Source organism: Ctenopharyngodon idella, chromosome 20 (assembly GCF_019924925.1).
Source record: "Ctenopharyngodon idella isolate HZGC_01 chromosome 20, HZGC01, whole genome shotgun sequence".
NCBI classification, from domain to species: Eukaryota; Metazoa; Chordata; class Actinopteri; order Cypriniformes; family Xenocyprididae; genus Ctenopharyngodon; species Ctenopharyngodon idella.
Genome location: NC_067239.1, coordinates 2862802 through 2878670, shown reverse-complemented (window position 1 = coordinate 2878670; position 15869 = coordinate 2862802). Strand labels below are relative to the sequence as shown.

Here is a 15869-nt window from a genome sequence, read left to right as displayed (position 1 = left end):
AATTGCTATTACCATAACGATCAAGTAAGGGACAAGTTAGCAGAACTGCATTCCATAAGAATTTAATTAAGAATGAATCAGTTAAATCAGTTCACAAATGTGGACAAAGAGGATGCAGCGATGCACATTTGCAATTTGAATTTAAAGAAGTGGAATTAAAATGGAATCAGGGTTATTATAGTTAAAGCTACAATCTGTAAATTTTTCACCGCTAGAGGTCGCTCATTCAAAACAAAAGCGTAGCTTGATGATGCCTTGATTTCACGGAATCATGGGAGGTGTTGTCTTCACATCTACAGTCGGTGGAAAAGAATCGGGATGGGACTCGGGCAGAAATCATGTTCATGGATGAGATTATTAACGTAATTTATAGTTATTTATAGTGCTACTCTGCGTTCGCTCGGCGGCTGCTATGAGACACTGAGACTGAAGTAAGCTAGATCGATATTAAGCATGGTAAAACATGGTACTCGCTGTAAATCAAGAAAATGAGATTTAAACAATAAGACTTGTTGTGTTGAGCTATATAGCATGATTAGTTTTCTGTCGATGAATGTATCCAAACAGTTGATCACTTGGCTAAAAAAACACATAATATATTAATGTGTCTTTGGTGTTTCCATGCTTCTACAAAATAAAACCAGAAATCGAGTGTAACGCAGATTGATATCATTGATAAGCGATGCACGGACACATCCCGAGTCCTGGTTAAAATTGCTTATTTCTCTGGATTTAAACATTCTTGGAAGCATTTGGGATAATGTAAGTACTCAAGTCAACAAAATATATAACACTGTTCTAGTGGTTTTTGGATATATTTTAATCCAAAAATTTTACATATTGTGCCTTCAACTAAAACTAAAACCATAAAAAAATTCTTGAAATAAAATAAACAATAAGTGATTAAAATAAAATAAAATAAATTTCTCATTTTAATTTAGTTTAAAAAAATTATCTCTGTTCAACTGCATAATTTTAGGTTTTATAAGAACAAAAGGTCTTAATTAATGTTTAAAATTCTTTATAATGTGTATTTAATTTGTATTTCTTTGTATTTAATGTAAATTTACAATATTTCATATAATTTTTTTTATATAACTGTGAAATTATATAGAGAGAAATTATATCTATCTATCTATCTATCTGTCTGTCTCTCTCTCTCTCTCTCTCTCTCTATATATATATATATATATATATATATATATATATATATATATATATATATATATATACACTGTAAAAAATAAATCCACAAAATAACGGAAAAAGTACTGGCAGCTCATTATTATCCAGTAATTTTACAGACATTTCCGTTAACCCTAAAACACAACTCAATGAAGTGCGGAAAAGTATTCGGTAATGCTTTATTTTACGATGCCGTAGTTACTAAATGTACTTACTATAGTAATAACAGTGAATTATGCATAATTACAAGTAACTAACCCTAAACCAAACCCTAACCCTATATGTAGTTAATTAATAGTACTTAGTACTTATTTGAGTAATTGCAATGTAACTACTACAACACTGTAAAATAAAGTGGAAAATTCTGGTAAATTAATACAGTACATTGTGTCATATTTTTACGGATTTATATATATATAATGTATTTATTTATTTATTTCAGGAAATATTTGCATTATTTGTAAATTGAGGATGTCATTGTTTGTTTTGTGACTGTGTTGAGTTCATTTGAATAACAACAGAGAAAATCCTTATCTTTTCATTCCCATTCAAATTCCAATTCAACATCCTGTGGATTGAGACCAATTGAATCTAAATTCACACTCATTATATGAATGGAAGCCAGTTCTTAAAGTCTGAATTTTGCCCCATGCAAGGTAGCGCTTCTTATTAACTTTTTTTAGTATAAATTTGTATCTGATGATGAGCTGATCCATGAAGCATGGAAGGAAGATAATATTACAGATAATTTATAGTTTGCAATCCAGGTAACTTTGAAAACCTTCTTAAGCCATCATATTGAGAACACATATCACTTGTCCAGTTCTGTTAGTAGACCGGTCAACAATAAATTCAGAGAAAAATAACAGTGCCAAAGACAATACACAAACATGAAAAACACGAGCGTGATGAAATTCCTAGGTAACACCACTGTACAAAGATAGACTTTGTGGATACAGGTTTTGAAAAATTCTGTCATCATTTACTTAACCTTGTGTCATTCTTTCTTCAGTGGAACCCAAAAGGGGAATTTTTAGGTGAATATCTTCCACTTTTTCATAATGAAAGTGAAAGAGGACTAGGGCTGTCAACGACAAAAAGATGCACCATATAAGTATTTATTTTTTTTAAATCTTAGAATTGTGTGAGGATATGACTACAATTTATTCATCATTCTTTAAAAATTCACCTTGTTCCACAGAAGAAGTGAAATCATGTGGGTTTTGAATGAGTAAATGGTGCAATGTTCATTTTTCGGTCGAACCATCCCTTTAAAAATTGATGTTAGGACTACAGGTTCCCCTTTGTTCCCCCCTCTTTATCGCTTATCTCTCTCGCTCTCTGTCAAGGCCAGCCTCTCTGATGTCACCGAGACAGACCGGCGGCTCCACGGTTGGTGTGTGTGTTTGTGTGTTTCGGCCGGGCCGGTAATGATGAGCAGATGGTGGTGCGCGCTGATGACCGGAGACTCTCTCAGAGCGCACAGGACATCTGCTCCATAGACATTCGCTGCTGTCACAGGCACTCCAAGTGCCAGTTTCCCTGTCCCTGTCCCTGCCTGTCACGACTAGAGACGCAGTCATGCCCACAAGACAGCCGAGTCTGGAATAAGACATCACCTGAGCAAATTCCCTAATCAACTTTCAGCACTGTGTCATATAATCCATTTACATTGTCAATTCACACTATTTAAGATTCACAGCATAAGACGGGCATAATCTGATGCTCATGAGATTTTTGCCATAACTAAATTCAAATTGGCCTGTATTGAGTTACTTTAACTTGATTTATTACACAGGTTTCTGGAATACTTGATTCTAATTGGCCATTCAGTGATCAAATATTCTGTATAACCGACTATTCGTCTCAAAAAAACAAAAACAAAAAAAGAATGGTTGGTTTAACTTAAAAAACGTAAGTCACCTGGTTGCCTTAAAATTTTGAGTTCATTGAAATTAAAAATTTAAGTTAATACAATGAAGGTGACTGGTTTAATCAACAGAAACTGTTAACCGTTTATTTGAGCTTCTTGGGTGTCCTGATCACCCCGTCAGGTTTATTTTGCAATAATGACCCGCTGACAGTACATTCTCTCTTACATGAGGTTTTTAACAATGCTTTCACCACAACATCAGATTTTCAAAGTAGCCCACCCGCATGAGACATGCACTTTAAATCCAGGAATTCTCAATACCTCTCGCCGATTAGTGGGCATTAAGGGGTTGGGTGGGGTTAAAGAAAGAAGATCTTCCTTTTGTTGTAGTGAAGGAGGCGGGGTCTTGTCTTCTTCGCTGTGACTTCCGGAGGCTGAAGAGGGTGACATAAGGAAAGGAGCCCCCTCTCCGGCGCAGTACCACTGAGCGTGGCTAGAGGGCGCCACTGAGAGCGCTGTCTGCCGTTGAACTGCGAGAGCGAGCGGAGCGTCAGTACCAGACCGAGAGCAGCACGGATCAGTGCCAGAGAGAGACGGAGGAACGATTCTGTCGCTACATGCCGCCGCTACCTAACGGGACATTATAACGCAGCGGAAAACGGCCAACTCTATCGGTTTCTTCACAAAGAACGGAATTTAAACGATGTACCGCTCGGGAGGCGTGATGCTGGGGCTTCTCGCCGCTCTGCAGGTAAAATTAAGGGTCCGAAAAGCGATGTGCGCTCGGGCACGAGCTGCGCGTTGTAGCGATGCTGCTTTATGTTTGGGGTTTGGCGTGTCCGTATGTATACTCTATACGTTTGTGAACTGTAGAGCAGTTATTTGTGTGCGTTTATTAGTCAAAATACAATTAAACGCTTTTGTTAAGTGGCAGGATATTTAAATAGGGCGTCAGTGCCTAGATCAAATTCAGTACTATCGGTTTTCTGATCGTCTCTAAGGGTTAAAGACTTAATGTCGCATCTAATTTGCTTCGTATGCAGTTCTAGAGAGTCTTTATTCTATTATCCTTGCCTCACAATTAATCACAAGAGATTTAGACAGTGTTTTTTATTATGTTGTATAGCCGTTGGATTGTACTAGCAGCCCCGTTTCAACCGTCCCGTGCTGAACCGGAGCCAGTCGCAGATGAATGCGGATTTTCAAACGCGCTCTCGCTTCTTTTGGCACGAGATTGAAAAGTTGCCCTCGAGGAGGTGATTAGGTCACAATGGTCCCTTTCCGAGTGATGAAACAAATGTAGGAATAATCAGTTAATGAACAGCTCATTGAGGTGGCCGCAAGGCGAGTGTCCTCTTCCGCTGACTCTGTCTCTTTTAGATGTGCAAATGTGAAATCTCACGGCGAACAACGGCTCTGTGCGTAACCCAAATTTGACAAATCACTCTGACCCGAATCATCGAGCGGAGAAATGAATCTTGCTGTCAGGTTTCGCGAGAATAGCTGAAAATGCAGAGTCCGGCTGAATTAACATTTGAACGCGGGGAGCAGTCATGTTGTGTTTCCGACCGTGAGAAATCACTAGCAAATTGTTATGATTGAACCAAACGCTTGAAATCTGCATGGCAATAAAGTTAACATTTGGCCATCAGCCATTTGGCCCGGGTTTCAATGTTTTTATTGTATTTGTGGTCTGCAGTAGCAGAAGTAGCAGTCCTGACCTCGTAAATGTCTTATTGCGGCAAGTTTTTAAAGTGTAACATCAATGTCGCGTTTTACTATTGTTTGTGTGTTATAACGGTTCCACATGTTTTAAAACCCTCTGCTGTTTGATAGCGATGTCCGCTTGGTGAACGAGTCGAATCTTTCAAGTGAATCATTTGAACCGATTCCGTTGGCTGAATTGTTCTCAAGCCAACAACTCAATGATTTATTGAATTGTCGCGATCTTGTTTAAAATTAAACGTACTGGAAACATGTTTACGACTTGATTAAATCACAGTTTAGTCAATTCACAAACAGTTGTTTTAAAAAATAGCAATTTTTTATTGCAAAAAATTTTTATAACTTGACTCTTTCACCCGAGAGATAACATTTGGTCGTTTAATGACCGTTGAAAAGACGTCCCTCCGACACGTCCCGTCATCGTTTAGAAATAGTTACAAAATGAAAGTTATGAAACGTATCTGAATGCATTTTTAGGAAATGTTCTGTGTTACATATTTTTACCGATTTATGCCGTCATATGTGACTATTTGTGGTCAGGGACACGACTTTGTCGTCGGACCAGTGTTTGCTGGGAGGCTACAAATGATGTTTGTATAGTGTAAATACTAATTATATTTAGGTTAAGAATGGCTTTATGTTTTTTAATCATGACAGCAACAAAATGAACACATGAAATTATAATAAACAGTCTTTAAAAAAACAATTAACAGGAATGTTAGCCACACTGCTTTGTCAAGAACCAAGAGATGAGGTAAAAGAATCACTCTTTTAAAAACGGTTCTTTGAAGCATCGTGTCACTGCACATTTTAAAGAGGCTTTAATTTTAAATTATAACCAGAAATCTCATTGTAATTTATCTCAAGTGTGTCTTTATATGATCACCATTGGCTTTACTGCCTCTTTCTGCCTCTGATTCTTCATGTCAGCAGGGCCGGTGGTGCGGCTCCATCTAGAATCATTCGCTCTGTGTGGATGTGCAGAGGCAGCATATTGCTAAGCAATTGCTGACAGGACAGTTTAAAGTCAGATTTTCAAACACACCCCTGTAGTGCCAGCTTTATATAGGGGTTCTGCAGATATATCATCAGCAAGGCAGCATCAGATGACGACATTAAAAAAAACTGATCAGTAACAGCTCATGGTTGACGATGATTTTGTTAGCACAAAAGCAAATGTTTGATCGGTCGTTGTGTGTAGGCCATTAAGTCAGCATCCACCGAGCTAACAAGTAATTAGCATGTTTGATAAATTGACTATGGGGCCATTAACAAACACAGCCAGCCGTCTTCTTCAAGCCTCTGATCTTATTCCAACAAAAAGAGGCTGTTTCACAATGGACATCACCTTTGATCTTCTCAAGCATCCTTTTAAAGCCAAATTCACCTACACTAAGATTCTGACTTTATGTGTCATATCAGCTCATGCTATTAAGACAGAATGTCTCAATGCTGGTGGCTTATTTTCTAATAAGATTCACGAATGAATAAGTCTTTGTCCTGCCCGTTAAATGCTAGGTGCGCGCGCCTGTTTTAAGCGTGAACCATAAAGGAGGATTTGTGACTTGTCGCCGGAGTGCTCACAGCAGCTGCACAAGTGTGTGTTTGTGTTTTTATGTGATAAGTGCTCCACCAGACCACGCCATTCAAGGCAGAGTATGCGTAGCCTGGTCAGCTCTGCTTTTCTAACGTCTCGCCCTCCTGACCTCATCAGTCTAATTACACCCACCTCAAAATAACAGATGCCCTAGTGCCGGAGGTGGAGGTGGGGGGAGATAGAAACCCCTCGCTATCCTTTGGGGAAAGTAGAATGAAGAAAAATGAAGGAGCAACCGAGTAAATCGTCATGCAATGAACCTTATTTAATTTCGCCGATCTGCTGCAAATTAGCGAGTAATCGGTGAAAAATACAATAGCATTGCTAATTCAAAGAGTTCATTTCGAGCTTGATCGATGGACTCGGTGGCTCTGGAAAGTCTCATCACTGTGCTTTTCTTGAGTGGAGTTCTGCCTCATTTCCTCTGTTTATGGTGAAGGAGCGTGATCGTTATGTCCATCGATTCCTCTCGGGATTCTGGATATTTGGCTCTCGCCACGGTGGAGGTTGGCCCATGCTGAGGGGCGATGTTTATTAATCACCATTAATCGGGGGATTAATTTGTCTGGTGCTTTTGTGTTTTTGGCAGGTGGCAGTCCAGGGCACGGGGGCGATGCCATGTCAACCGGGTTTCACCGAGAACGAGTACAACGTCATGACCGCCGACGTCATCACTGAGGGACAGTTTCTGCTCAAAGGTAAACAAAGATGTTTTCTTTGCATTTATTCTCTTAATAAACGTGCAGCAAAACGCTCCCTCGACGTGCTTCGGTTTCCACCCTGATTCTGTTGGGAAGAGAAAGAGAGAGGGAGGATGGGGGAAGGGTGGGCTTTATGTGTGTATGTGAAAGAACGGGAGAGGGGGAGGGGGTTAAGTGTTAGGGTTGATTTAGCGGGGGGTGTTTATAGAGGGGGATATATGTGTGAGGGAAAGAAAGGAGAACAGCTCAGTGTTTTGGTGGAATGTGTTTTGAAGGGTCACAGTGTGAAAAATCTGGGGGGGCTGAATCACCCGCCCCCGCCGAGGTTGAAACCCCCCCCCGTCGTGATCGATAGCATTGATTAGACCAGTCCGTATCCATAGAGTCAGTCGATGGCACAGATCCCAGTCAGCCATCTCAATACATTCTGTCAATCCGGCAGGGGCCACATTTGTGCTGCGGTTGTAAACTCGGGAGGCCTTATAACTTCCTCGCGTCATATTTAATTACGATGTCGTAAAAAGGCCATAACTACTGTACGTGTTTTACGTTTCCAGTAGATAAACCAAACTAAACCACCAGTTACAGCCATGGCTCATAATTCTGTCAAAATATTTTATAGCAAAATTAGTGATAAACGGAAAAGAAGCTTTTACTGAAACACTGAAAACAGTTTTCATTTAGCCAAAAACCGAAAATAAAGTACTTAAAGGCATAGTTCACCCAAAAATGAAAATTATCCCATGATTTACTCAACCTCAAGCCATTCTAGCTGTGTAGGACTATCTTCTTTCAGCCAAACACAATTGTCCTGGCTCATCCAAGCTTTATAATGGGAGTGAATGGGGCTCATGGTTTTGAAGGCCAAAAAAGTGCATCCATCCATCATAAAAGTCAATTTGCGTAGGCCGTCTGCCGGAAGCTAGTTACTTTAGTTTATAAAGTTTTAAATATGGATATTTTTCTTACAAAAACCCATTGCTTCCCTTCAGAAAGCCTTTATTAACCCCCTGGAGTCGTATGGATTACTTTTATGATGGATGGATGAGCTTTTTTGGGCTTTAAAATCGTGAGCACCATTCACTACCATTATAAAGCTTAAAAGAGCCAGGATATTTTTTAATATAACTCCGATTGTGTTTGTCTGAAAGAAGATAGTCATATACACCTAGGATGGCTTGAGGGTGAGTAAATCATGGGATAATTTTCATATTTGGGTGAACTATCCCTTTAAATTTGGGTAAATGAACTCTGAATGTTGTCCTTTAAACCAGTCATAATAGAGCCGCCCCTCAATATTTCAGCCAAACAAATGTGACATATTGCTACTCTAGCATCATTCATCAGTCATGGTGAAAGTGCATCCGCACTGCCTACTTGTTTACCTGTTATAGCTTATCCACATTGTGTGGATGAAATAGATGCTGAAACAGTCAAAGCGCGTCTAATGAAACATTCCGTCCCTCAAAAATGATTTTGGCTGAAACCGAAAATGGAGAATATTTTTGGTTGTATCACTAAGCAAAATATTTTTATCCCTCAGAGCCAGGGAGTTGTTCTTTTTTACTTGCTTGTTACTCGACTTCTGACAAGTGACATATTATTTTTACATTTCCATATCGTTGACTTATTCATGGGTTACCGTGGAAGAGCGAGTTGTGGAATACGAACAGACGGTCGCAAGCTGTAGCTTTGTGCTTCTTGAGGTCTATTTGTGAACTGTGGGACAAACACACACACACACAGACCTGTGACAATTACAATAAAAGTGATAACACTTGCTTTAAATTTCACACTGAGAATCGACATATCACACCCTGATAGGAATTTCCCAAGTGTGTGTGTGCGTGAGTCAGGAACTGCTGATGGCCGAGTTTTGCGCTCACAAAGACTGGTCATTTGATCTCACAGTTGACTCACTGATTCACTTCCTATGTCCTTTTCAGTGGAAAGGTGAGCTGTATCGCATTGACCACACGAACACAAAAGCGGCTCTCGTTTCATTACCATTTCGGCCTGTACGGTTTGCAAGTCAATGTGAACTCTGTTACGCACAGTGCCTTTTGCCAATGGACACAAGAATTCGCTTTCTATCTTCCTCCCTCCCCCCTTCGCTCTTTCTCCATCTCCCCCTCCTGACCGAGGACTGGGGGAGTCTCTTGTTAAACATGAGGTGGATGTTTTGTGTCCCTGACATTCATTCATCACATCCTTTTTAGGCAAATGACTTAGGGATGAAGACTTTCTCTTCTCCCCTGCAGCCTCTCTTTCACTCTCTCTCCCCCTCGGTCCCTCCTTTTCTTTTTAAGTGGGACAGAGGAATGTACAGTTAGTGCTGTCTCACTGAGCCCACTTGGTGATTCGTACCCAAAGAATGTGCTTATGCAGTCTTTGCTACTCTGAAGGATTTTAATTTCCTTCCTGTGGGGCTGGAAAAAGTACCTTTTATTGGCCTTCTGACTTTTTATTATGTTTTGATATTTATACATGCCAATCGACAACAGCCATTGTTGCTAAGTAAGAAATAAAACACAGTAAACTTAATAATAAAAACAAAGGCATGTTTTCCCAACTTATTTTGCACTAAATGAACACAAGTGAGGTTATATTTACTCGTTTTCATTTGTACACATATTTACAAATAAATACACACATATGTTTATATAAATATTTTTATTTAATTCTATTTTTATACACTATAGATCAAAAGTTTGGGTTTCTCATTCTCACCAAGGCTGCATTTATTTTGATTAAAAATACAGTAAAAACAGTAATATTATGGAATACCATTTCAATTTAAAATAACTGTAATAATAATTCTATTTTTATATATTATAAAATATCGTTTTTTTTAACATGTGATGGCAAATCTGAATTTTTAGCATCATTACTCCAGTCTTCATTGTCACATGATTCTTTAGAAATTATTCTAATATGCAGATTTGCTGCTAAAGAAACATTTCTTATTATTGACTTATTATATATACAGTACTGGTCAAGAACTCACATTACTATTTTTAAAGCTTTTGAAAGAAGTCTCTTTTGCTCATCAAGGCTGTGTTTATTTGATCAAAAATACAGAAAAAATTGTAATATTGTGAAATATTATTACAATTTAAAATAATGGTTTTCTATTTTAATATACATTAAAATATAATTTATTTCTGTGATGCAAAGCTAAATTTCCAGCACCATTACTCCAATCAGTGTCACATGATCCGTCAGAAATCATTCTAATATGATGTTTTATTATCAATGTTGGAAATAGCTTAATGTTTTTATAACCTGTGATGCTTTTTTCAGGATTCATTGATGAATAAAAAGTTAAAAAGAACAGCATTTATCTAAAATAAGTCTTTACTATTGCTTTTTATCAATTTAACACATCCTTACTGAAAAAAAAAAAAAGTATTAATTTCTTTCAAAAAAGGAAAGAAAAAAATGACTGACCCCAAACTTTTGAATGGTAGTGTATATTGTTACAAAAACAAACAAACAAAAAAAAACTTTAAATAAATCAAAGATACCAAGGCCACCTGAGACGTTCAGATCGAGAAATGAGTCTAATGCAAATAGTCTCTTTCACTTTTTCATTTTTAGGAAAATCACTGTGTTATCCATGGAAATATTCATCCATTGGAAAAAAATATCATGAATATTCATGGTATTGCACAGCGTTACATGCCAGTAAACTATTTTTTTCCCACTTTTAGGACTCCTAAGCCTCTTCTCCAGCTTTCATGTGTTTTTCTTTTCCTCATATAATTCTCCCATCTCTTCTGAACAGAGATAACGCTTTGAAGTTTTAAGACAAACTTGTTTTACCAGAGGAGTCATTTTGTAACTTTTTTTCCCTGTGAAATACCTTACTCAAGCCTCTTTTAAGCGCTGAGTATGTGTACTCCACGAATTTCTCTCTCACTCCGCGTCCTCCGTGTGTTCACAGGAACTCGTTTTCTACCTCGTTTGATCTGTTTTAAAACAGGAGAGAGCAAATGATCAGAGGAAGATGCAGTGGGTGAGAGGTGATTACCGTATTGGCGCTCACGCATCGCACCAAGCCGGAAGGCGGTGTTTGTTTTTGATCGCTTCCGATCAGAGCGAACCAAACACAACTTTGAGCTCTGCCTGTTTCCATGAACAAGTAAAAGAAAAGAGCTGAAGACAATAATGAGTCAACACAGAGAGGGGGGAGAGAGTGACAGAGACAGAGTGGCTTTTTTGTCTGGCCCATGTGGGGGCTGTTGGTCACTGAGATTGACCAATCAGAGCGCGGCAGTGAGGTCATCAGCATGCGGTTCAATGCCCCTCAATGGGCTGACTGAGGTGGAATTAAAGAACGGTTACGGGAATACAGAGAAAGAGGGGAGCGAGTGAAAAAACAGAGAGAGAGAGAAAGAGAGGTAGAATTGGGGGGTGGGCACTCCTGGTGCTTTGTCCCTTCAGTGTTTTTAAATTTAATATGAAGTACCTAATGAGCTGTCTAAAGATTACCAAGCGTGCTATTGTCTTATTTGTTCAGGCACCGAAATTCTTTGTTGTGTTCGTATACATGTGATAATGAGCTGACATTTTTAATTAACCAAAAAAAAACAAAAAAAAAAGAAAAAAAAAAGTTAAAACCCTGGGTGAGAGGAAGCTTTACAGGAGTGGATTGTTCCCTACTTAGTTCACAATCAAAATTTGAGTCCCAGAGTTCAGTTTAGTCCTAATCCGCCCATTTACTTGAGTGACAGTGCGAGTCACACAGTTTGACCTTTGCTGTCATAGTTTTTAAAGATCACATCGCCAACAACTGCGCTTTCGATCTTCATTTAAAGGGATAGTTCACCTAAAAATGAAAACTCAAATCATTCCAAATGTGAGTGACTTTTATTTTTCTGTGGAACAAAAAAGAAATTATTTTGAAAAATGTCTCAGTGAATGAAAGTCAAACAGGTTTGGAACTACATGAGGGTGAATAAATGATGACAGAATTTTCATTTTAGCAGCGATTATATTCACTCAGTGAAAATAGCATATTTTCATGCACTAAGTGAAAATAGCGATGTATTCTATATTTACACAACAGTAATTCAGGGAACCTGTTACCACAACTTAAATAAATGCATGGTTGCAAGTTAAAAATTTAAGTCAACCTTTTAAGTTGCAAACATTAATTTGTAGAGTTCTGTTGACATAATAATGTTGATCGTTACATCAACTTAATATCGTCGGTAATTTAAACTCAAATTTCTGTGTTAATTGGCTTTTTTTTTTTAAATTAGGTTGTAGTAATACAGTCTTAATGAAATTGTCTTGATAACTTCGGAAATTAGGCAGTGGATTTGTAGCTTCCAGCATGCTTTGCATAGGACTAGATAAGGAGAATAAATGCTGAAATTAAGTGTTAATTTAATCGTTTTTAGTGAAGGGAAAGACCTGTTAGTGTTTGATATGTTATGTTTGACAGTTTTTGTGGTTACCATTGAGCTGAAGAGTAGATACATGAAGGTAAACACTACTTTGACTGTGCTAATGTCAAGTGACAAGTAATATTTTACTTGTTCATTAAATATACATGTTAAATAAGTTATGTTAGCATGTGCTATGATAGCTGTTGATTTGAACCAAGATTAAATGGTTCCAGGGCTACAACTCTGGTAGTTTGAGTGACTTAATTTTTTTGAGTAATCAACAAAAATTTGTGTTTATGCTACAAATTATTTCTTCTAACTCAATGTAGCTTGTTAGTTGAACATAAATTCACTCAAAGTTTTCATAACTAAAAACAAAATTGATGCAAACTGTTGTGTTAATTGTGTATTTTGCATACACATGTATGCAAATTAACAGTAGTTTTGCAAGTTAGATACTATTTGCACCTCAGTATTTTAGTACATTATAAAACAGTATGCAATAATAACATATTGAGTGTAAATGATTATATTTATTAAATAAATACACCTATCCCTAACCCTACCCCATAAACACTTTATTATTAAATAACCATTAGGCACTTTAATTCAACTTTTCACATATTTTCTTCATATTTATTGAAAATAAATGCCTTTCCAATCTGATATGCAATCTGAAAAGAGAGAAAAATGAGTTCAGCAAAAGGATTTGAACTCGGGACGATTGCATCAAAAGTATCTGCAACGCGCCTTTCGACTTTCTTTTATCTGGCCAGACATTGGTGGGTGGAGTTAGTGTAAATAGCCTCTGCAAATAAGGCAGGCGATCTGCACTTAGTGTAAATAGACACTTCGTTTCATTTTTTGGGTGAACTGTCTCTTTAAGGCTAGAGAAATGTGCGCAAACGCATCTTCCTGATTGTTTAAATGCAGGAGGACGGACGTGCTTAATTAATGACCGTGTGGAGAGGTTGTCTATGTTAAAGAGGTAAAGAAGAACGGATGAGAGTAAAACTAAAGCCTCAACCTCTGATCCGCATACGGTCAAACCTCTGTGCTTGACAATCCCTCTCTCTCTCCCTGCTGGATTTGGCTACATGGACTTCATTACCCTAAATCGATCTGGCAAAACAAAGACCCTAAGAGTATTGATCAGAATATGCATATGTGAGAGAGCTGATGCATGTGAGAGAAAAAAAAAAAGAGAGAAGAAAGAGAAAGAATGGATTAATCCTTGGGTTGTGAACCTGGGAAAGACAAAAAAACTAGACCTTTGAACGTTTAGTTCAATATAAATTCGGGTGGTCTGTACCAGACATACCAGGATTACATTGGACCACGAGATCCGGCACTCTCTCATTAGAGTCTGTGTGTATGTGCACCTGTTAATGTTGCGTTAAATCGCTGTAAAAATCTCAGTCTCAGCGCCACAGTGTTTCTTTAGTCAGCTGGTCTCAAGGTTTGGTGCCGTGGGGGGAGGCGTGGAACCTGTCCAGTGTGACATCAGCCCTCTCGACGGATATTTTTAGAGAAGTGCTTTGCTCTAACACATAAGCTGTATTTTCGAAGAGCAAAGAATGACATCAGACAAGACTCAAGCCGTGTTCGATGGCTATCATTGGCTGCTCATGGAGCTGGATTGTAGTTTTGGCAAAGCTTACGCAGGGATTTTTTTTTTTACTGTCCCAGTCGGGACAGTAGATCAGATTTGCACTCGCCTGCCAATATTTATTTTTCAGTAGCATTTTTAAATGTGTTAGAAAAACAGTAATATATATATATCAATACATTATAATTAAAAAGAAATATACTATAAAATATTACATATGAACAACAAATAAAGTATATAAAATATAAATGTTAGATTTCTAATTTTAATATTTGTAATCAAATAATAATTTAACAACATGGAATACATTACTGATTTGTTTATTCATTTTTTAACACATTCTAAATTTTTTCACAATTTTTTTTCAGATTATCACAATTCATAGCATTACCTACCTACATATTCAAATGTGCTAAATATTGATATAAATTACAATATATTATAATTAAATATAAATATACTATAAAATATGAATTTAAAGTATGGTGTGTATATATATATATATATATATATATATATATACTGTATATACAATCTAAATATAAAATATATTAATATATAGTATGTTTAATTATAATACATAATTAATATAAACATTTCATTATATTACATAAAAATAGCTATTTTTGTTTAACATTTTAATTAAAAAATAAATTAAAAAACCTGGAAAACATTACTGATTTGTTTATATTTTTTAATTCATTCTAACTTCTGTAAGTTGATCACAAGTCATAGCATTACTTTGATGGCATATTTAAATGTGTTAGAAAAATATTAATGTAAGTTTACAATATAAGTATATAATATAAATTTACTATAAAATATTGATATAAAATTTAGTACATAAAATATATAGTATATACTTTAAATATATAATAAATTGAAAAATATTTATATCAAATAAAATATTTTTTGATGAAATAATAAAGAAAATGCAATTAAAGCCCCCTCTGTGGTGAAAATGAAGTTTTTAATATTGTTTATGTGTCTGTGGTGTTTTTAATATGCTTCAAGACAAACCATGTGCAAATTCACAAGTCAACACCATTGCAGAGTATTTTCTCCTTAAAACTGCAGTGAAAAAAGACACGGTTTGAAATCGCTGGTATTTCTGACGTCACAAACTACCTTGTAACCCGTGTAGAGTTACATTCAAGCTATTTTAAGGCATTAAGAATTTTTTTGCAAGAAAAAAAAAAAACATTTAAATATGTAATTTTGGTGATCAAAGATGAGTGTTAAGGGATAAAATGATTGACTACAGGGGGACTTTAATTGAAAGCTAACAGCTTGATTTGTTTATTTGTCTGTTTTAATTTCATAGCATTAATAAAGTCATAGCATTGCCTTGGTGTGACATTTAAATGAGCAGAATTCAACAATCATGTTCAGTATGTCACAGACATATTTGCAAGGCATAACAACACCTGATTAATGGATGTAAAATGTAGTGACAGCGCAACAGGCCCAAAAGAGCAAGAGACTGTCCTGTCCACTGGCCCGAAACTCTCTCCCACTGGGCCCTGGGCCGTCTTTATTGTTAAACTCCTTTTTCGAGACTGCTTGAGGGTGTTGGAACGCTAAGCAAACACAACACCAAGTCTTTCTGTCCTTCTCGATCTGTCTCTCACGTGCACGCGTAAGCCCCTTTTGACTGTTGCGGGATTATTATTGGGTGCTTTGGTGTCATGGCAACTGTCTGATTCCATTCTCTCAGGGTTTTTGTTGTCAGAGGTCAGGTGACCCAAAAACACTGTTGTCTCTAATTTTGTGCTTGACTCTG

At 37.0% G+C, this 15869-nt stretch overlaps 1 protein-coding gene across 1 annotated transcript in view; it reads left to right on the top strand.

Annotated features, from left to right (window-relative positions):
* The first annotated feature begins 3553 nt into the window (after nucleotides 1-3553).
* Nucleotides 3554-15869, top strand: part of cdh2 (cadherin 2, type 1, N-cadherin (neuronal)) — a 54410-nt gene continuing 42094 nt past the window's right edge. The window contains exons 1-2 of the mRNA XM_051874753.1: nucleotides 3554-3809; nucleotides 6970-7078. Of these exons, the coding sequence (XP_051730713.1) occupies nucleotides 3762-3809; nucleotides 6970-7078 (157 nt within the window). The 5' untranslated portion in view covers nucleotides 3554-3761. The remainder of the gene's footprint in view (nucleotides 3810-6969; nucleotides 7079-15869) is intronic.